Below are 22,402 nucleotides of genomic sequence, written 5' to 3' on the forward strand. Positions count from 1 at the left end.
TGTAATGAAAAAAAGTTTCTTGTGGAAAAAACTTTTAACAGGATGACTTATTTCAAACAAACAGCCTTTTAAATTATAATGGTGTCTTCCTTGCAGCATCTCAAAGCAGGCATCTTTTCCTCAAATTTTTCATAGACGAGCTGTAATTGTCTAACAATATGAAATTCTGTTTCTAACCCTAACTCAAGCCATAGGGCTTTTGTGACAGGCAGAAAGGAAAAGTAACCAATCTTCTACAGAGACATGACACAAAACAGTATTTCTCTGTTTGCCAGCCTAGCTGCGGGACAAACCCAGTGACTGAACATTTGTTTTCCTTAAGGAGTCTGGGGAGCTTTGTAGGGAGGTTTGGTGTAACAGTTTATACCTACTTTTCATACATGAACTGTCAATGGCAAAAGGTAGGAGGTGTGAGAACATCAATGCTTGCTCCAAAGTTTGCTCCTTTCCACAAGGCACGGGGAATTAGGACTAGTGAGAAACATCAAGGACATAAATTCAAGCTGAGAAAATATAGCAAATATTTAATTATTTTGCATCAGTGTCTGGTTTTTACACACGTATAATGTAAGCTACTAGCTCCAAATTGCCTTCAAGAACATTTCAGATTTCAGTTGTAACTTTAGCAAAAACAGAATCTGGAATGTCAGGTTACAAACTGCCCTTCACTCTTAGCCCATGTTTATTCTTGTCAATGACCACCATACTATTATTCCCTTTCAGAAAAATGGAGAAAAAAAGTTTAGGAAGTTCAGTCAATTAAGGATAAGTAGAAAACAGTGGGTTTCCATTATATAATAGAGGAATAATTCTGCTATTTCTGGTGTCAAAAGAGCAGTCCCACAACTGAAAGTGTTTGCCTCAGCCATCTTAGTTTTACCATAGGATCATCATAATATTGAACCTAAAATTGTTCTCCAGTGTCTAAGTAATGACTTTTTTTTATTCTTCATTAAATAAAAATGAGCTGATTTTAGCTCTGGGGTAATTGTTGGTTTCTTAAAAATTTCTTGTTAACAAGTCATCTAAATTTAACTTTATGTTATTTTGAAACTTAAACATAGCCTGTACTCCAGGGGAAAATCATATTTATATTAAAATGTTACAGCTGTTCCTTTTGCCACTTAGTAAGAATCACAAAGGAATGCCGCTGTTTTCTTCTATATTCTTTTGTGATGCAGACAAAGTCTAGTAGTGTTTAATAGTAGTCGTTAGTAGTGTTTAACCTGTCTCTAAGTCTTAAGAAAATCATCGCTTTTCAATCCATATTTCTTTGTTCTATATTGTTGCTATTCATTTGTTGGTTTCACATTTTTCTGCTATTAGTCCCAAGAGACTCAGCAGCTCTCTGGGCACAATGTGATTTTCAATATTCAGTAGGTGTTGGCGAATGTAAAATTTTTTAAGCATATTCATGGAAGACAAACAATTGTGTTCAGAAATAAAAAAACAAGGCTTTTGATGAAATTCTTCTCTTCTTTGGTAATTAAAACAAATAATCTGCTGGCATAGAATGAAGTCTGGGCCATTCCCACTAGCCTGTATTTCTTGTGAACCATCAAACTCACATGGAGCTTTATTGAATTTTCTCACAAGACACTACAGCATGAATTTTTTTTTTTAGTTTCTCCACATAAAAGAATAGTTCCTAAACCATAACATATATTTCTTAGGTCAATGATTTATTGATCTTTGTGATGTCACAATGAGGAGCCTTTGACCTCAGGGTTCAGTGAGTGAAATGTTTTTTTCGTTTCCAGTGGGAACGATTCCTTTCAGTTTTTCCATTGCATTGAGCAAGTATCTCAAAATAGCTTTAAAATCAGTGACATTTTAGAATGCATATTCTTGATGTGGATGCTAGTTATGCAACCTGGCTCTTTTGAGATAAAAATATTCTAACAAATTTGATTGTATGTAGCCTACAACTATTGAGATTGAAAAAATATTTGATAGATGAATTGCTCTCCTGGAAACTTTCAGCATAAAACAATACCTTCTGAATTTTCTCTCATTTGTTTCCTAAGAGCTCATTATGGAATCAGTGAAACAATTAAAGTATATGCCCATTTGATATACATTATGCCAATTTATCAAGAATTTTGCTGAGAAATGACAAAATATATGTGAGAGTATTGCTCCATTTATTCAATCTATTTTCTGAAACAATATTTTATGGGAAATATGGATCCGCGATGAAGTTCTGATTTTGCCTTCATGTGCATTTATTTTATTTTGTATTGTTTCGTGCAGGGGTTTTCATGGGTTTGGTTTGGAATAGGGGGTTGTACTTCTTTTTTTCTTTTTTTTTTTTTTTTTTTTTATGCCTGCCATTGTGTAGAGGAGAAAATTATAATACCTTACAACATTCATGTTACTCAAGTCATAAGGCTAAAAGATCAGCTTTTTCAACAAGGAATACCTGGAACAGGATCATTTTTCACAAAGAGATCATCTTTCAGGCTGCCATTCAGAAGTGGCAAGAACTTTCAAAATACCCAGTGGAAAGGATGACATCTTTAGCTACTCAAAAAACTTGTTTCTGTTCTGATAGAAACAGAGACAACCAAACGTTCTGAATCTTATTCCAAACACTGACTCTACATGGACGGGCTTCCTATTTATACATATGTTCAAAGTGACAACTATTACCTTGATGACAAAAGAGCTCAGCATCACCTAAGTAGCTCATGCCTCTCTTCTGAAAAAGCAAAGGGACTAACAGAACGCCCCGCTTGTCCTTCCAGATAATGCTCTGCCATGTCTAGATGATGTTACTTGGCAGTTCCCAAAAGTTACTGAAGCTCTGTTCTGTCTTAGCAAGTTCTCTACAAGCACTCCCTCACTTGTGGAAGTGGTGTTGCATTTCTGAATGCACTGATAGCCAGAATACTGTTAATAGTACTGGTTGTTATAGCAGACTTGATGCTTCTCAAGGATGGATGGTTCCTTCACGACAACCACACTCCTAGTCTACCACCACCACATACACTTGATGTATGATGTATGACCAGATGTATGTTCTCATACCAGAAAGCTATATTGCTCTTCTAGCCTGCAGTTCAGCATCCAGAAAAAAATACATTTTTTCCATTAGTATTCTGGCTTTCAGAAATTTTACAAACCAAAACTGTTTTCATTTCAGCTAAAAAGGATAAAAATGCTTATGTCATAGCTGCTTTTGCAGTTTTAATGCTAGAAATATAATTTGGTATACATATAGGACAAGTTTCTGGTGTCCCTTTTCATATGCTTCTTTCCATATTCAAACCGGCTTATTCTTCGAGATGCTGACCACTTCAGTAAGCATTTTAGGAGCATAATGATATTGATTTGTTCAGTGGCAGGGCTCAGTGCTCAGATTCATCTTGGCTTGTCAGTGTCTAGATCATGATTAGTATAAGTAGTACTGCTGATCTGGATCCAGGTACCATGGATGATAACAGCAGAGGTCTACAATAAATATTAAGGGTCTTTGGTTCCCTTTGAGTTTCTCTGTGTCCATGAACACCAATAAAAAATTTGGTACTTGGATAGAAATGGAATGTTCCCTTTTTTCCTTTGAGAATCTAGTCAGATATATTTTGAACCTAGATTTTATTTTCAGGAAAATTGAAGCTTATCTTCAATAAAATAAGTTTCCTGAGGTAACCGAGGTGCAGAAGTGCAATATTTCACTGTTTACATGGAGCTTGCTCACAAACACCTGCTCACATCACAAGGGAGTAGTTGATGTCCTTGTGTGGGTTTATCCCACTCAACATGAAACAGTTCATCTATTGACACCTGGCTTTTCACTGAATCTCATATTCAGGGAATCTGGGAGCAGATCATTCCTTTGGCCCCCAGCCCACCAGCAGACATTGCAGACAGGCCATAGTTATTAACTGAACTGATCTGTTTGAGCCATCATGCCCAGGAGTTTCAGAGTGCTCTTGAAAGGATGTCCTGGTGGTGTCCCTGGGGCCAGACTTGCGGTGAACACACATGGAGGGACTTTATAGGTCCTTTGAATTCCCTGTCTTTCTCACCATAAATAATGATAACAGAATGTGACCCTCAGAATTCACTTTGTCTCTAAAAGCCAAACTCTTAATTTTCTACTGTGATTTGTTCTAATAAAATGACAGGCTGAAATAACAAGCTGAGGGGTTTTTATATGTGCTAATGACCCCGAAGCTGCAAAGACATTTTCTATACCCATCAGATGTAAATTAATTTTCACTGTCCACTTTACATCCTGCCACTTATGCTGATTGCTTGTTCTTTACTTTCAAGCAATGACAGTGAAGCTTATTTTCTTAATGCCACATTTTTTTTGTCTCAAAGACTGTAAGAGGACAGCCTTTTTGAATTAAAGCAATGATTTTATTTAGCATAATAGTTATAAATTATGGCTACAAAGGCTTGGTTTCACAGAACTGTTGGAAGTGCCATTTACAGCTGAACATGTATCTTTATAGATTTACAATATTTAACCCCAAATAATTCAATGAGGTAAGAAATATATAGATTGTCTGGAAGATACAATCTTGTACATCACCAAACCTGCAGTGTAAATTGTCAGAAACTCAAAAAGATACCCATATTTATGTGAGCAAAGTCTAATGGTACCCCTTCCAGCACCACCTCTTCTTAGACACTTTCATCCTTAATATCCCTTGTCTCCCAAGATGTGTTAATGAATTTACAAATTGTGCTTCCAAAGCTTATGAATAAGCAATTGGATATGTCCATACATCCTGACCGGGGCTGTTACAGCTGCATCCCCTGGTGTCAGTAAATGTTAAGCAGCACAAGTGGTCTGGTTCACGCTTGTTGCTTGCCCACAGAAATCTCAGTATTCGAGTAAGGATCAAGTAAGATGTCATAACATACAGTCCATTGGTGGGCAGCTACCTCCACTGAGACTAACCACATGCTTAAAATAGAGAACAGGCAGCAATGTTTTGCTGTGTTAGGGGTGCAGAGTGGAGGGTTTCTGTTGGTGCAGATAGAAAACCATGTTTGTCTGGGGAACATTCAAGAGAATGGCTGGGCAAGGCAAAGACCTCCTTGCTTTGCTCTCTTCTCCATTACAACATATGTGCTGCAGTTTAGCTACATCACCTGACATCACAGAATCAGAGAATGGTTTGGGTTGGAAGGTACCTTAAAGACCATCTAGTTCCAAGCCCCCTGCACTGGACAGCCCCACCTTCTGCTTGATCAGACCTACTATTTATTTTCTGAAAGAAAATAAAAAAATAAATCACTCTTATTTCATACAGACAATATCTATTGCGTATTCATATCTTGGGGGGAGGATCTTGTGGTTGCAAATCTTTGAAATTTTTTGGCAATCTTTTAGCTCAAAATAATGTGTAAGCATTTAAGAAGAACTTTGTTTGATGTAGCAACACCTCTGACTAGAAATCTTACTTAAACCATATCTTTTGTTTGCAGCAGGACTTGAAAAAAAAGAAGGAAAAGCAACAAAGACAGCAGTGCCAGGTAAAAAGAAAACAAAACATGTTGGTGTTATCTCTCTTAAAACACAATTGCACAGAAACAATTACCTCAGATTCAGAGAACTGGATGACAGCAACCTTTAAATCCATTGGTTCACCAGAATTTTTTCAGTTCTGCTGTTTTGTCAGAGCAACAGGGAATTTCCATTATAAATCTGGCTTTGTCCCACTTCCACAAAGCTGTCATCCCAACAAAAAGCTTCAGGTAGGTGGCTGCCCACTTCAGATTAAAAGTTCTGTGCTGGGACTTAGTGTCCTATTGATCTTGCAAGAGGCTTCCTGCCTCTATAGCCTGGATGGGGATCATCCTTTCCTACTCTGAGAGAGTAACCTCCAATGGAACAAAGGAGCAGAGGCCCTCTGAAGTCAGCTGAGCTGCCCCTCTTTTCCCAGATGAAACATCAGCCCCATGAAGAGTCACAAAGGTGACTGCAGAGAATCTCAAAAACTTTTGAGACAAGACCTTGTGGAAATTTTTCATAAAAATCTTAGGATTGGTATATAAGGCATGAGTGGGAATGTCTGAATGAGAGCATCAGAAGGGCTGCAAGAACCACGTGTTGATGGCACATAGTTCAGAGGGACACAAAGTCTGTATCTAGTGTCCCAAGCCAACACAGCAGGAATACCAAGGAATGGTCCACACCAAGGCCAAAACAAAACTCAATCCACTGAGTGAACACAAAAAGAAAAGGATTGATGCCTTGAAGACTATCTGAGTCTTTTCCTATTATATACATTTATTTTATTATTATTATTATTATCGTCAGCATTATAGCTTGCATATATAAATGCTTGTTTAAAACAATCCATTCTTTTTTAGGTTAGTATGGTAAGAAGCAAAGTAATAAAAGGGGGGGTCTAAATCCCCAAAGCTTATCAGCTCAGGCTTCCTTTATGTGATACACACCCTAGCTGCCTACAGAGGTGATTTTTGTATTTACTCATGCTCAAATTGGCAGGCAGAGCCCTGATGATGAACTTGCCAGTAACCTTTGGTATAAGGTGTAAGACATGTTTACTGGTGTAGCTTTGGACAGTCGAGCTATTATCCTTTTCTTTTCTCCACTTTCTCAGCTTCAGCTTTACTCAGAATTACTCAAGCCAGCACAGACACCCTGCAGCAGCTGTCAGCTGCCTGGTAGTTGTCATGGAAAATGTTATAATTAGTTGGGCCTTGGCCTAGATTTCAGTCATTGTCGGGCTGGGTATCTCCACATTATTTTCCATTGCCACACCAGTGCTTCTCCAGACATCTGCACTGCTTTCCCTCTTTTTGCCTATCCCATGCAGCAATGAGGTATGTTGGCATTCACCCCATCCCCCCAGCAGGTGTTTCCAAGTAGGGAAAGAGTTTTAGTTTACCTTTAGACATTTTAGGAAATTTACCTAGATTTTTCCATACCCTCCTGCAGTAATTGGCTCAGGGCCAAAAGATAAGCAACTATTGGACCTTGTCACTGTTCTTCAAATCCTGTATCTCTTCTTATTGGCAGCAGGCCAGGTTGTCTCTCCTAAAACATTCAGTATTTAGGAAGGAGCACAAAGGAAGGAGAGGCTTTTTGGAGTGTTCATAGCAGAGGTTTCTCAGACACCTGTGCACGGCTTATCTTTTGTTTTCTGTAACGTTTGTTATTTTGATACTTTTCCTTATTAAACCTTTTGCTTTACAAAACACCTCTGAAGAGCAGCCTTTCTAATTAATTTTAGCAACTTCTCTGCAAAGGCTGGACCCCCAGAAATTGATACATTTACAGGTGGTTCATTACACTCTGACCATGTGCTAACTTGTATCAGTGATGTGTGTGGTAGCTGTAAGATTTGTCCTTTCTACAATGTACCACCATTACTTGGGATTTTATCTGCCAAACATTTTAACTGTGCCATAAAGGGCACAGTCTGAGCAGTACAAACTATAGTTCCACATGGTTGGCACGGAACAGGGTTTTCTGAACCACAGGTTGTGATAACCAAGAAAATCAAAAGGAAAACTGTTTCCCATGACAGCAGTCAGCAGCAGCAGCACTGTCTCCCCTATCTAGTCTCTCCAAGTCAAAGGAATAAGAGCAACATGTAATGTCTGTCACAACTATTTCTGCAGCTACTTCCCAGTGCTGGCAGCAGCTCAGTTCCTCTGATGCACAGAAGAGAGCACAAACACTTTCACACAGCAATTCCCTCTGCTTCTGGTTTCTGCTCCCTGTACGTATGGAGCTGTTGCCAACACATTTATCAGCCAAAGACAAACAAGCCAAAAAAACTTTCTGGATGCTTTTTGAATATTACTGTGTACTTGGCTCACAGAAGTGTACTTTGGATTAGGATGCATTTCAAAAAGTAGGGAGATTCAATCCTGGTCAAAACTGGGACTTGCAATCTGAGAAAAACAGTATAAAGAAACTCACAGGAAAATCAGGACATAACTGCATTGTTTCAAACAAAGGCTGTAGTGATTATTGCAGCTTTGACCTCAAATCCCCACATCTGTAAATGGACTGAAAGATTGTAGCAACATCTCAGTTCAATCATCTTGTATTAGCTGTAAAGCCAAACTACAGGTAATATTTTTAATGTTTAAAAGATGACAAGAAGGCACTTAACTTTAACTCTGACTTATTTGTCTGAAAAATCTCATGAGCAAATATCAGATAGTTTCCAGGAAGTTAATTCCTGTTACTGAAAATTAATATTTAAAAGAGATGATAAAAAGGTAACTTTTTTTCTGGTGGAATTCAATAATACTAAGAAAGAAAGTTTGCCATCAGTTAAAGACTGATAAAACTGGGGGTTTCATGCTCTTTATGCATGTATGAAAGGCAGTTGTTAGGAACCATAAACTTTATTCACACACTCTGTCAAGAAACAATGGATGTTCAAGATATATTTAAGCACTTAGGGTCAACATGCATTTAAATACATTTTCATTAGTCTATTATATTTTTTAAAAAATTCCCATGTATTCTAACATTTCCTTTTTCTTTTCTCTTTTCATTTCTGTTTCCCTTCCCTTCTCTTTCTCCAGATAAACCAAAGACGAAACAAGGAAGTAAGATATAGTTTTGCTCATTAAAGTAACATCTTCCACAAGAGTTTGGGTATCTATACTCTTAATAATGGAGGTGTACAGCAATTTTAATTTCTTACAGGCAGGATTCTGAAAGTAAAGGCTTTATGTCATGCTTTAAATTACTTATTTTGGCTGGAGCTCTGTCTTCAACTGTCTTCTTTTTTTTTTTTTTTTTTTTTTTTTTTTTTTTTTTTTTTTTTGTAGATACTATTGCACTGAACATAAAACCTCTTGGGAATTTTTCATTACACATGAGCACGGAAGAAAAAGTTTTTCAGTCTTCCCACTGAATTTTATTTCTGTTTGCAGAGTCTTCTTTCTGATTAACCTAATGCTTAAAAATTTGATTTTTTTTATTAGAACTATGAATGTCCACCAAATACTCCTACAGATACTTGCAGTAAATTGTGTATTTTCTCATTTTGAAAAAAAAGGGACTGAATAATAAATTGGTGAGTACAAAACATGAAGGTCAAAGCAGGAGGGCAGGAGTAGCTTCTGAAGCAGATGTCAGAGGTGTAGTGTGGAATAGAAGAGACAGCTTTTATTTCAAAAAAATTGCATTTTTGACCTTGCTCAACAAATTTCTTCCCCAAGTCTTCTCCTTTAAAAATTATATTGTATGGAAGTATCTAGTATTTCCTTTTTAGAAACACAATGTAGAAGGAAGAAATAAAATGAAAAATTTGTCTCTTGACATCAGTCGCAACAGAAGAGGACTTTCAATGTCAACAGCAAATTAGGTTTTTCTATTTTATAGATATTTCTACCATAAATAAAGTTATTATTTATGGATTCCTTCAATTCAGGTTCCCCAGGACCTTGTTTGTTCTCAGTCAGAGACAAATACTAAACCATGAACAAGAAGCTTTATTGATATCATGATAAATTGCTATTAGACACACAGTCTATGCTTTTATAATAAGAGACAATTTGTGAACTGTGTGTCATTAAGGCAGTAAACAATAACCACTAAAACTACCTACTATATCTTATACCAGTTTCATATTTATCTACTAAACACAACCTCCATCTCCTAAATACAAACTCCTTCTCATCAGGAGTCTTGATTTCTTATCCTATGTGTAGAAACCAAGTTTTGTTCTAACAGTTTTGTTTAATATCTTCTGATTCTGAATTGCTGCTGAGTTTTTCAATAGAAGGAATTTTTGCTTCATATGTGATAGAGAAGGTAGTATTTTTTATTTTTTCCAGAAAACAACTGTTAGCATTTCTCAGATGACATGTATAAAACAGTTTAACCAGCAGTTGGATGGCTAAATTACTCAAAATGCAGGAAGTCAAAATCCAAGTCTCTGATCTTTTTGAATAGACTGTTTTGGGACAGCCTTGTCTGTCTTTTTAATTTTGTGGTGGAAAGCTTTGGAGATCTTTCATCAGTCCAAAATAATGATCTCACATTTTATCTGAAACCGAATTCTTGTTTTCTATCTGGTGCAAATTATTTCCTCTGTGTTTTTCCAGGGGGCTACCCTCCCTTGAGGAGGGCTGGTGGGGCCCAGCCATCTTCTCTATCTGTCTGTAGGCAGAATGAAGGCAACTCTTCACCCACCTATTTGTCACTGCTGTGTTGGTCACCCACTTTGATCAGCATCTGGACTTTAGAAAAGAATAGATCCGCTAAGACCCTTGTCCTTGCTCAGCAAGAATGGGCAATCCCAAAAGAGGGAAGTAGCCAACAGTCAGCTCCAATGAGTCACCTTTTGCAGAGCAGCAGTTTCGACCTTTCTGATTAAGAACATAGAAAACTGTCCTTGTCTCATACTAAGTTGAAGTTTGCAAATTTTATAAATAAATCTACAATCATTAATCTACAAAACATATTTTTGGACTGAACTTTCTGAGTGATACCTGATGAATTTTGTACAAACCTTCCAGTAACTCAATTTTTAACCATGTCTTCCAATATATAGTTTTAGTCTCTTGCACAATCTATATGCTTCATTCTCTCCTCTGCTTAAATCTCATTGTTTCACTCAGTTTTGGTTTCTGACTGCCACTTTATTGGTGTGACTACTTCTTTTACAGATCCTGGAAAAGAGAAAGAATTGAAACCTCCAGTTGCCACAAAAGATAAAGGTAACATGGCAGGATGAATTTGTATATAACTCTTATATACATATATAAGAATATATATATAAAAGTGTATATATATGTATATAATTGTTATAAATTGCATCATATGAATATCCATCAAAAAAACCCTCTTGGAATGCATTGCCATTTCTGTTTTAAAGTATAATTTAGTTAGGAATTTCTAGCCATAATACTATTTCAGTAAATTTACTATGAAACTTAATTGGCATTACCTGAATTGTAGGTGCAAAGAGAGCACTGGTTACATTATTTATGTAAATTTAGAAGGCTAAACTCAGAATTTATTATTAGTTAACATTTATTACTAGCTGAAAAGTGAGATAAGTTTTGAATGAGCTTTGTTCTTTCAGCAGATTTAAGAAAATTTGTGGTTTCATTTTGTGAGCATGCTAAAACTGATGAAAATTAGTTTTGTGCTACATATTTAATTGGTATCTTGTGTCAGCTAGAAACTTCCAATTATTCAATCAATCATTATCCTAGAGGCATTAGATGTTAACTGTTTAACACTCTAGCTTGAAGATGAATAAATTATCTTTTACAGAACATGCTAAAGAAAAGGAAGGAAAGAATCCTACATCTTCAAAAGAAAAAGGTAAGAATACATAATAAAATATAGGACTTGCTAAAACCACACAAAGTAAAATGTAGATGCTAATTTTTAACAATCATTATTAGTCCTTCCCATTTTAAATTTTAACCAATCAAAGTTTAATTAGTTAAAATATTCTACAGAATCTATAGCATTAAAAAGGTGGGAGGGAGGAATATAAATAGAATATATTGAGACAGACAATTAACATTCAGAGTTCTCAAAATTAATTAAATCAATATCATAAACCACTCTGTGTAATAGTCAAGAACCTTCCAAGGAAGGTCTGTACAATGCCAAGTCTTTAATAGGGGCCAGTGAAGAAATTCTGAACTGAATCATTGTACAAATGTGTGAACATAATAGGAAGAAAGTAAGGTTTACGAGTATATGAGTAGGAAACATGCTTTCTGTATCACATGAAAGTTATAGCTAAAACCCCAGAGCTTCATGTAGTCAAACATCTGCAACATGAGAGGTGGTCTGAATCTTTCTTATACCCCTTATCTCTTTTGTTTTGGGCAATTTGATCAGAGTAGATGATTAACTCAGTTAAATTTTCTTTCATCAATTGTTTTATTGGGTGTTTTTTACAAATCTTATTTCTTCCCTCCTTTCTAGAAATAACTTACTTTGGAAGAAGTTACTTATGGATAAGTCTTATCTGATGCCTTCAGAATAAAATTATCTACCATATATATAGTAAAATTAGTATTTATTCTAAGTTATAATCTATAACTATTATAAGTTTATAGTTATATATAGATAGATATAGTCTGTAATATATAGACTTTAGTCTCTAACTATTTCAAGTTACAGTCATTCTATGCAATTTCAAAGAAAGAACTGAATGAAGAGGTCAGTTCAAGCAGTATTGAAAGATGAAAAAACAAAAAGCAAAGGACAAATAATTTATTGCTAGACATATTTTCAAAATCCTAGAAGCTATGTTCATTCACTCATTTCTTTGTTCAAAAATTTAAATTAAATTATGACAATCTGCAAATTCTATGGTGCATATATATTGTCCTCCTAATGTACACGTGCCCTATTTACATGAGCTCAGTTATCTGGACCAGAACTGTAGATCTAAACTCTGTGAATCCTGTGGCCCTCTCCACAGACTATCTATAATCTGTGTCTGCCTGATGGTGTTGTGCTGGAAAATCAGAAGCACTTGAGTGGCAACCCTGTCTCCTCTTTCCTTGCATGGAACACCTGTTTTCAGCCTGCTGCTCCTTTCAAAGGGTTACAGGGAGGCAGGGAGAGGACAAAAAAGAGAGAAGACCCAAAACTTTTTTTCTCTTTGATCAGAGCAAATGAACAGTGGTTTGCCAGATCTGAAAAAGTGTGTCCATTGTTGAGAGTGGCCACAGCACTGTTTTTGTCTCCTGTACTCATGTTTAACATACCAACAACCAACAACTTCAATTACTAAGTTATTAGTAATTAGTAATTACAGGTCCTTCTAACATGACAAAGAACCCACCCAACCTTCAGAAAACAGCAGGTAGGGGTTTCTTTTAAATGTCAATACAGCTGAAAACTTCCTACTGAAAATATCTGTAAAGACATCACAGGCTCCTGGACCCCTGCAGTAGCCCTGATTTCCAGTCCAGCTGAGCCTGTCCCTCAGATCCTGAGAACTCTTGCTGATGGAGCCATCACTGTTTCCCATAATAGGCATCAAACTGGCATAGTTCTGTGCCTGTGCCTAAAAATGAGGGTGCTGAGTAATGAGTGTAGAGCTCAGTTGAAAATATATCAGCACCAAAGACTGTAGGAACAACTTATAAATCTGTAGGGAGAAACTTCTAGGAATCTTGGTGCCTTTCTTAGCTGTGTATTTTCTTATTGCATTATGGATTGCTCTGCTGCTAAACATATATTTAGCATTATTTTTCCCCTGTTTCAGTTATCGTATCTGCCCAAATTATATTTCATAAATTAATCAAAGCCTATTTGCTGCATGTCATTCCTTCCCCTTTCCATCACCTCCTCAAGCCTCATGAGTGGGCCTCTGTAAAGATTATTGACCAGGCCATTGGGGACTTCTTTTACTCTTTACAACTTGGTGTTTTGCAATTTTTTTCCTTAAAGTGGATCTTCCTGGAAAATACAAATTTATCAAAGGACACAGGAAAGTAAGAATTTTTAAGACTGAATTTATGTCCTAATTATGTATCTTGGGAGTCTGTTACTATTCATGTAAACTAAATAAAGGAACACTTCTAGGTGAAGTGTTAAATACTTGTGGTGATTAATGTGTCTGGCACCTTATACAATAAAAGAGGTATCATCACACCTCATTCCCTTTCAAGGATGGGCTAAGTCTGAATGAACAAGGAGGATGTCCAGATCAAAAGCTTTATCCTAAAGCAGACTATTTTTCATAAATTGAAGCATAGTGTACTTAGCTTGCTGCTCCTTTATTTTATTTAAATGATTTTATTCATGATTTTGTTTAAAGCAGAAAGAGAAAAAATTAATCCCTGAATTTGGAGATGTTGCTGGGGTAGTCTATAGACCATAACCCTACAAAGTTACTTTATCTATTTTATGAGGTGAATAAAATGTCTCCAGTCTTGGAGCCTAATTTTATTGAAAGTAATTAAAGAGAGCACTGAAAGAAGTGGATGTTTTCCACTTCTTAGTGATACAGGACATCTGAAGACTCTGAATTTATAACTGTCTTTTAGGCTCTTGTCTGCATAGAGTAAAGAAGCACATTTGTACTTATTAATTAAATACTGATTTTCTGTTGACATATGCATATTCAAATAAGTTGAGGTCAATGAAAGTCTAAGGTATAATTTGCCACATGATTTTTGGGTAGGTATCTTATCCAGCTAACTAGTGTAGAAGTTCATTCATACAGAGGGTGTAACAGTGGCACAATGAGTTAGTAATATTTCATTTATAACTCCTCATTGAATTTTTCTAAGTTATTTGCATTGTGCTGAGTTATGAAATTGACAGCATTTGTCCTGTATAGATAATATAACTCATTCTCACTCTGTATTCCATGATTTATTTTCAAACAAATGCTCTTTTTCCTTCTTCTTTGCTTTTGACAGGTTTTGGGATGAATATTTGAATATTTTCTTATGTCAGTCATTTGTGGATAATAAACCTATTTATTTTTATGTACAGATTGATAGGGGAAATAAGTCAGTAATGTTTATTTCTTTCTTGCCACATATGTTATAGTATACTCTCATTAAAGAAACAAATGAGCTGATTTGCACTTGCTATGCAATACTCATGTTTCCTTTAAAGCAAAAGTAACATGAAATAATATCTTGTCTGCGGCATTTTTTAATCTTAACTTGTAACACACATTTTTTTTCCCTTAAAAATTGAGTTATATTGTGAGCAGTTGCAGTTCATGTTTCTGTCTATTTCCATTTATTTTTTTGTCATTGCCATTTGCGTGAGAACTATATATTTACCCTGAGGATATTGCACACTGCTGCTGCTTCATCATTCTATACCGTCTTCCTAACCTGACCCAGCTTCACCCCTGGAGTGGAATGTGGGAGGAAATGGTGAAAGCTGGCTTTAAGCCAGCTTGATATTTTTCCCCTTCTGACACCAGCAATAAAGTGGTCAGTTGAGAGCACAAGTTTGAAAAGTCCTCTGAGAGTACTGGTTTAAGTTTCTGAAAATGAAAACCTGGGAGAAAAGCAGAATTGGTGGTCTCAGTATCCTTGGTTCAGAGGGTGGGGAACTTGGTGCACCATGGAAAGTGCCCTGTACTGGGAGTTGAGTCCAAGGCTGTAAGAGTCAACTGTGCTCAACCTTCCTTAGGATCTACATATTGTACGAACTGAGGGAGATCTGCTACATGGATGGCACAAAACCAGCATGAGTGCATGGCACAAAACCCACAAGGCCAAAGATTTGTGGCTGTGGCTGCAAGAGTGGCTTCTGATCACCAAGATCACCAGTGTGCCCAGAGTAAAGTGGTCAAGTGGGGCAGCTCTTGCATCAAGCCTTTTAATAGAGTCCACATGGAGGCTACTTGGGTAGCCTTGTGGACTATGTGGACTCTAAAGAGTTTCAGGCTTCACACTGGGAATTTTCTCTCAGACCCCTGAAGAAGAGTCCACCTACTGCTTTGAAGATCTAGCTCCTAATTTCATAACCTATCTCTGCACAGTGTAATTTCTCTAACAGTTTCCACCACCCTCAAAGTGATTTTTTTCTGTTACAACTCACACTTAAATCCAGATGGATAAGTGGGATTGCTTCCTGGTGCCATGGCAGCCAAGAGGATGTTGAGAGTTAAAATTATTTTGTAAAGGATCTTCTTTTTAGCTTTTTCTGTTTTACTGAAGGTTTGGTTTACTTTAATTTGGAATAAATGCCATGTTTTTTTCTAGATGCTTAGGTGCTATATCCTGTCAGATGGAATGCAGCTGGACTTATTTACCATTCTGCAGGCTGTGATATTCTCTCACTCCAACCACATACATTCATAAGCCTATCAAATTATTTCTTCACTTTGGAAAAAAAATATTTTCTCCCAATTTCCCTGAAAAATACACCTAAGATGCCAAGAGACTGTTGCTTGAAAAAAATATTTGAACATTAGTTGTTTACACAACATGGCGTATGCTTTTTCTGTGCTTGCTGACCCTGAATACATATTCCCTGAAGGACTGAGGACTTTTCTCTCAGACAGAGAAAGCAGAAATTTTCTTCATGAAGCTTTGGATAAGACCCAAAGAATTTCTTATCCCGTGTCACTGTTTTCATTTTCCCCTTCTCCTTTTGAGTTTCTCTCAACCATGTGCTCTCTAGAGACAGTCACCAATAACAATTTCTATTCTTGCTTTTGCTACTTACATAAATGCATCTTAAAAATATGAGACTGTCTCTAGAGAGGATGTAAAGAGAGGTCAAGCTATTTATGTTTACAATCTTAGTCTTGGTTTTTAAATATTTTATGAGCTTTCTTGTAAATGTAGGAGGGTACTCCTGTCTTCTAAGTCTCAGAAACATAATTATCTCCCTACAGATTCTCTGAAAGGAAAAAATCCCAAGAATCCAGAGAGCTTAAGAGAAAAAGGTAAGTGAAGAAGTAAGAAATCCAGACCTGAATATCGCAACAGTTTTTCAGTCTAGAAAGAGCTCTTGAGTAGGAATATAGAAGTGTGGAAAATCAACTACATCCTTGTTCTTGTTTAGATTATTTTAGCCATGATATTGTTTTAAATAATATTTGTGCAGTACAGATCCCAGTAGGATCCCTAGAAATCGTCTGTGATTCTTTTAAATGTGGATATTTGAATTAGCATCTTGGGGGAAATGCTAAAATTTACTTTTATACCACTTTTGGACGTTATTCTATCAAAAATGGGTTGTTTGAATCCCATAGTGGGAACATTACTGAAGGGAACTAGACTAACTAGTCCATGTGGCTACAGCTCAAGAATGTGGATGTCTGAGAATGAAACTGGCTGAGGCTACTGAAAAATTCAGGTGTTTGAGGGTGACTGATATGTCAATTTTTTATTTTTTTTTAATTTGTTGGCAACATGGCCACATACACCTCTGTTTCTGATCCTTTCAATTGCAAGACCACTGCTAACTGTTCACAGAGGGGTCAAGGGTTGCTTGATGGCATCTATTTGGAGAAAACCCTGTTTATTGCAATGTGATGTGCATCAAACACTCTCTTTCTGGAGAGCGATGAAACAGCTGAAAAATTTAAATGAAACAGCAAAAGCTATCAGAACTGTGCCTGGTTCCTGAGATGGAACAGCACACCTGAAGTCCAAATTGTTATAAAGTCCTATTTTTTGGAAGCTGGAGATATTTGATGAAGGCCAGCTGAATAGATATAGAGCAAAATGACCTCTGCAAGGAATGTATTATTCCTTGTGAAATCTGTAGGAAATTAAGCCAGGACACCACTTACGGCTGAGAAGTCTCCTCTGTGCCTCTGCTGTTGTCCCTGTGTCTCACCTGGACACCAAAAGAAGATCATATTTTCCTTTATTTGTGCTTACCTAACTCCTGAACTTTTTGGGGGGCTTTTGGGAGGATTGGTTGGTTGGTTAGTTGGTTGGTTTTGTCCTTGGCTTCTGCCTTGTCAGTTACTAGAAAGAGAAAACTAGAATACCAGGTATTTTTCTCCTCTCCTTTAATACTTTGTCATATACTGAAGAAAAAGAAACAAATGCAATTAACTCCCTGGACTAGTTATTTTGACATAAAATATATGAATGTACATACGAAGGATGAGCACTGCTCTTCTTTTATAGCCAGTGTGCCTGTCATTTTAAAAGGCTATATATATGCAGGAAGTGAAATTCTGTTCACAGGTAATACCCATGTGGCCTCTTTGATATTAAAAGAATACTGGAGTCCTGAATGAGTAGCTGGTCCTTTTGTCACTCCTAAAAAAAACAACCTCCCACTTACCTTTGTCAGCAGCCTTTTGCTGTCAAGACCATTATTCCTAATATTTCAATTGTATCAATGTAGATTAATATTTTTTTGGGTTCAGCAAAAGAAAAACTCATTGATGCCAACTGCTCTATAGAATTTCTTTCTTCTTTGTAAGTAATTTTTCATTTCCTGCTTGAGAGAGGGCTCCACAGTTTCCTCAAAATGCGAAGAAACTAATGACATATTGAAGGCTTATTATTTTGCATATCCAAGACCAGAAAGATGAATGGATGACCTTGATTTTTGTCCTGTTCTTTATTTCTATGTTGTTGAATTCATTTAATTATCACATCTCTTTTGCTCTCCACATATCAAATTGTTTGACTTGCTTTCTTTTCAACTGTCATCTTATTTCCCTAACCTGACTTGTGATGAATGTTAAATGTTTCTTTTTAGAGACTGGTAAAAGAAAAGATGTGAAGTCTCCAGCAACCTTAAAGGAAAAGGGTAATGTCTTATCTGGCTGGCAAATAACAAGTCTTCTGCTGGTAGCTCAGTGCAGTTTTGATATATTTCGAATTATAGGCTGTTGGTGAAAAGAGACTAAACCTAGATTCTTCTCATTTAATAGATCTGAAATATTGAAAGGAGCACTGTCTGACATGATTCAGAAATAATAAAGTCATAACCCTTCTTATTGTGGTGTTCTTTAACTGCTATCTGACCTGCACAGCCAATATTGCAGTGGGAGTGCCAGTCTGTTCTGAGTGAATTAGTAACAGACCTGCTACTGAATGCACATGACAGGCTGAAACAGGCTGCACAGGAATGAGTGCATGGTTTGACCTGCAGAAACTTTGCCAGCAAATTTAGTGGAAAATATTTTTGGTTTGCTTTTGTTTGGTTTGCTTTGGTTTTGGTTTTTGTGCCTTTTATTGAATTAAATGGGAATTCTAACTCTTAACACATCTCTTTTACACATTTGGTTGATTGGACATTATGTACATTTGTTACAGTACTAATGAGCACAGTGTATATTTATGTTGCTAAATTCCTACTTTAATTTTATGTTTGATTTCTTTTTCAGATTCTTCAAAACGAAAAGAAACTAAAGCTACAACTAATCCTAAGGAAAAAGGTAACAATCCCAAGTTGAACTGAGCCTTAACATAAGCTTCAGTTGAGAAAATAAATCCACTGTTCAGGGAGTCACAAATTAAATCCTAGTTTCTTTGGTTAGCTATTCCTAAATATCTTTGAATGGCATCCTTTGCTGCTGGACATTCTTTTTAGCTGGCTGAACAAGTGACAGGTGCATTTGAGGCCATACAAGCAAGTTGTAGCTGTGGTATTTTAGAGATTTAAAAGTCAAAAGGATTTATTTCATTTTTTCTTGATTTTTGTCTCATTCTTGCTGTTTAAATTAGTAATTTCAGATTGCATTTTATTTCTTCTGTATTATTTGGTTGTACTTTTCTCTCTCTTCTTATATTGAATTATCAGCACTAGCCATAAAATAAAAATTAAATTATAAATTTATATAAATTTATAGTACATCTCAAATACTAGGCATTTTTAGGCACTGCAATTATAATTAACCAACTATGTGCAGGTTTATTTATTCATATGAAATAAATTCAAACAAAACTTAGTTTTACTTTTATCCTATTTGTATATGGATTAAACACTACTTTTTCACTATAAAAAAGCCACTTAGGTTAACTGTGTAAATAATTTAACATAGATTTTAAAAAAATGTAATAACTTGTTAGCTAATAACAGTTATTTAAGTCATGGGAATGTAGTAGTTAATCTTAAAATCTTCCAGTCATTTTCGAAAACTGTTTCAGATGATTGAATAATACTGCTTCCTATCTTTAGAGTTTCCCTAAGGAATACTGGAAATATTGAGGCAATATTTTCTCTGACAAAATTATGAAAGTCAACAGTTACAAGTTTTTAAGCACCACTACTTCACCTAGTGTATAGCAGGATAGCAGAAATCAGCTACTACTTTGCATTGTTGTATCATTCTGAATCAAAGTAAAGGCTTACGTGCTCCCAGAAAAAAGGGTTATTGAGAGTAGCCCTGTCAAGAAGGGCTTGGGGGTGCTGGTGAATGAGAGGCTGGATATGAGCCATCAATATGATGCTGTAAACTAGAGAGCCAATGGTGTCCTGGGCTGCATCAAAAGCAGTGTGGCCAGTGGGATACAGGAGGAAATTCTTTCCCTCTGCTCTGCTCTGCTCTGCTCTGCTCTGCTCTGCTCTGCTCTGGTGAGACCCTGCCTGCACTGCTGCATCCAGCTCTGGGGTCCCCAGCACAAAAAAAACATGGACCTATTGGAACAGATCCAGAGAAGGCCACTAAGATAATTAGAGGGATGGAGCACCTCTCCTATGAGGAAAGGGTAAGAGTATTGGGAATGTTCAGCCTGGAGAAGAGAAGGCATTGGTGTGACCTAATTGTGGCCTTCCAGTACCTGATGGGAGTCCTCAAGGAAGATGGAGTGAGGCTGTTTACAAGAACTGTAGTGACAGGACAAGGTGAGATGGCTTCAAACTGAAGGAGAGTAGGTTTAGATTAGATATGGGGAAAACTGTTTTACTGTGAGAGTGCTGAATATGTTGCCCGGAGATGTTGTGGATCCACCCCTGGAAGTGTTCAAGGCTGGGTCAGACAGGTCAGATGGGGCTCTGAGCAATGTGTCCTAGTCAAACTTATCCTTGCTGCCGCAGGAGGGGGGGTTGAGCTAAGTTATCTTTAAGGTTCCTTCCAACCCAAACCATTTTATGTTTCTATAAAAATGAACCAGGGCTTAAGAGTCTGAAATAGTCTGAAACTCCTTGTAGAAGTCAAAGTAGATGAACCTGAATCGTCAGTTTGAAGTCCAGGGAATTAGAAAAATAGGAACACATTATTGTACCATTTCATTTAGTTTACTTTAGTCAACAAGGAGCAGAAAGAGTTAGAAAGTGTTGAAAGAGGCCATCCAGAGAAGTGGTGGAGTCATCTTTCATGGAAGTACTGAAAACTTTATGGATATGGCATTTGAGGACAAGGTTTAGCAGTCAAAAATGGTGGTGATGCTAGGCTGACACTTGGACTTGATCTTAAAGGTCTTTTGCAACTTTAATTCTAGGATTCTAAGCAGCTTTTTGTATATTGATTATTGGTTTAATAGTACTTGATTTTTTATTTTAAGCTTGAAGCAAGCAAGGCCTATGATCTTCCTGTTAGGTTCTTGCAAAAATGTCTATGAAACATAGCTTAATGAACAGTTAGCCATTAATTAGACCCTTAAGTCTAATTAGACTCTTGACCTTATCATTGAGTTTCTTCTCCAATTCTTCTCCTAAGTATTTCTGGTTGGAAGATTGATTTATTTAAAATTAAGTGATAATGAAAATAAAATCCTATTTACATCAAAAGATCAGGAATTGTAAAGAAGAAATACATGTCTGTAAAAGTGTTTTAATTACAATGCTAATGAATTCGCTTCAGTGAAGTGTCAAACACCCATCCAACTATACAAAGAATAAGATTTAACTCAGTTTGATCAGACAGTGAAACAACTGATGAATAACAGCTCCTTTCAAGTTCCAAAACTGAATTATTTCAAGAAAGGACATGTTTAATCAAAACACTGTAGAATTCCACTGGCTGCACATGCAGTGGTTTATGCTTGGTATACTTGAAAAGGAAAGTTACTACCCAGAGGTGATTAACTCTAGTATCTGTCTTTTCTTTATAGTAAAATGAAGCCTTCTTCCTGTAGTAGCTGATAGAACATGTGCAAGATTTTTCTCATAGTATAGCAGTAGAAAGTACAAGTTATGTTCAGAAATGAACTTTCCTTTCATTCAGTTTTTTTTCTACCTGATGTAACTTTTTAACCTACCGATTAAAACACTGTAAGAAACATAGAAATCTATGATGTTGTATTGTCTAACAGTCTTACAGCTTCCTGCTTGTCAAAACACAAGAATGAAGATTTGAATGTTTAGTGTGGAGTATGCTGAGTTTAACTCTGCTGCAGTTTAAGGTCACATTAGAGACACCCATGATTGTTAAAGAAGCGTGGGTGAAGTCTGAAGTAGAATTGATTGGTTTAATACTTACAGCAGGATGTTTGGATAAGCAATGCCATAATCTAGTGGAGTTTGATAGCACTGGGTTTGCATAGCCTTTACTAGCTTCCCAAGTGAGATGAGCACTAGTCACTTCAGTTATTTCTATGAGCACTACCACTTCAGTTATTCCTACAGGATTGCATACAACCTTGTATGTCATCTGTGGATGTACTTGGTGCCTTGCAGAGCTCACTGAGAATAAATGATCTCCCACACCTGAGATAGCATTTCTCTTTGACTCTACCTGACTCTATAAGAACTTAAAATATTTGGATTAGATTCTGTCAGACATACACTTAGGCCAACTGCCTCCTAAGTCTTGTGTATCTTAGGTCGGCCCAGTGAGCAGGACTACAGATCCTTCAAGGCCCCAGAAACAGGACTGCAACAGAAAAGTTGAGTAGGAAAGTTGAACTTGAGTGGGAAGATCTCAGGTTGCATCCTCATGCATGGTGACATCACTTTTGTGCCAAAAATAGGATTCAGTAATTTGCTAGTCATCAAAGTTTGTGACACAGGAAATCTTATACAATCTTCCTTTGGAGACAGTTCAGCTCAGTGGCTGCAAGTTTTTAAAAGTTG

The 22,402-nt window shown here is 36.6% G+C and overlaps 1 protein-coding gene across 16 annotated transcripts in view; it reads left to right on the forward strand.

The window, feature by feature from the left end:
* The window catches only part of TRDN (triadin), a 231,780-nt gene that overhangs the window by 148,983 nt on the left and 60,395 nt on the right, over positions 1–22,402 (forward strand). For 14 of the 16 annotated variants that reach the window (XM_083857350.1, XM_083857335.1, XM_083857345.1 and 11 more), the window contains 7 exons: positions 5,446–5,493; positions 8,533–8,556; positions 10,627–10,677; positions 11,240–11,290; positions 16,311–16,361; positions 18,143–18,193; positions 18,774–18,824. In XM_083857350.1, coding sequence (XP_083713476.1) covers positions 5,446–5,493; positions 8,533–8,556; positions 10,627–10,677; positions 11,240–11,290; positions 16,311–16,361; positions 18,143–18,193; positions 18,774–18,824 — 327 coding nt within the window. The remainder of the gene's footprint in view (positions 1–5,445; positions 5,494–8,532; positions 8,557–10,626; positions 10,678–11,239; positions 11,291–16,310; positions 16,362–18,142; positions 18,194–18,773; positions 18,825–22,402) is intronic. The other 2 variants (XM_083857343.1, XM_083857336.1) reach the window with 1 other exon arrangement.

The sequence above is a fragment of the Zosterops lateralis genome (genome assembly GCF_965231275.1).
Source record: "Zosterops lateralis genome assembly, chromosome: 3".
Taxonomy (NCBI): Eukaryota; Metazoa; Chordata; class Aves; order Passeriformes; family Zosteropidae; genus Zosterops; species Zosterops lateralis.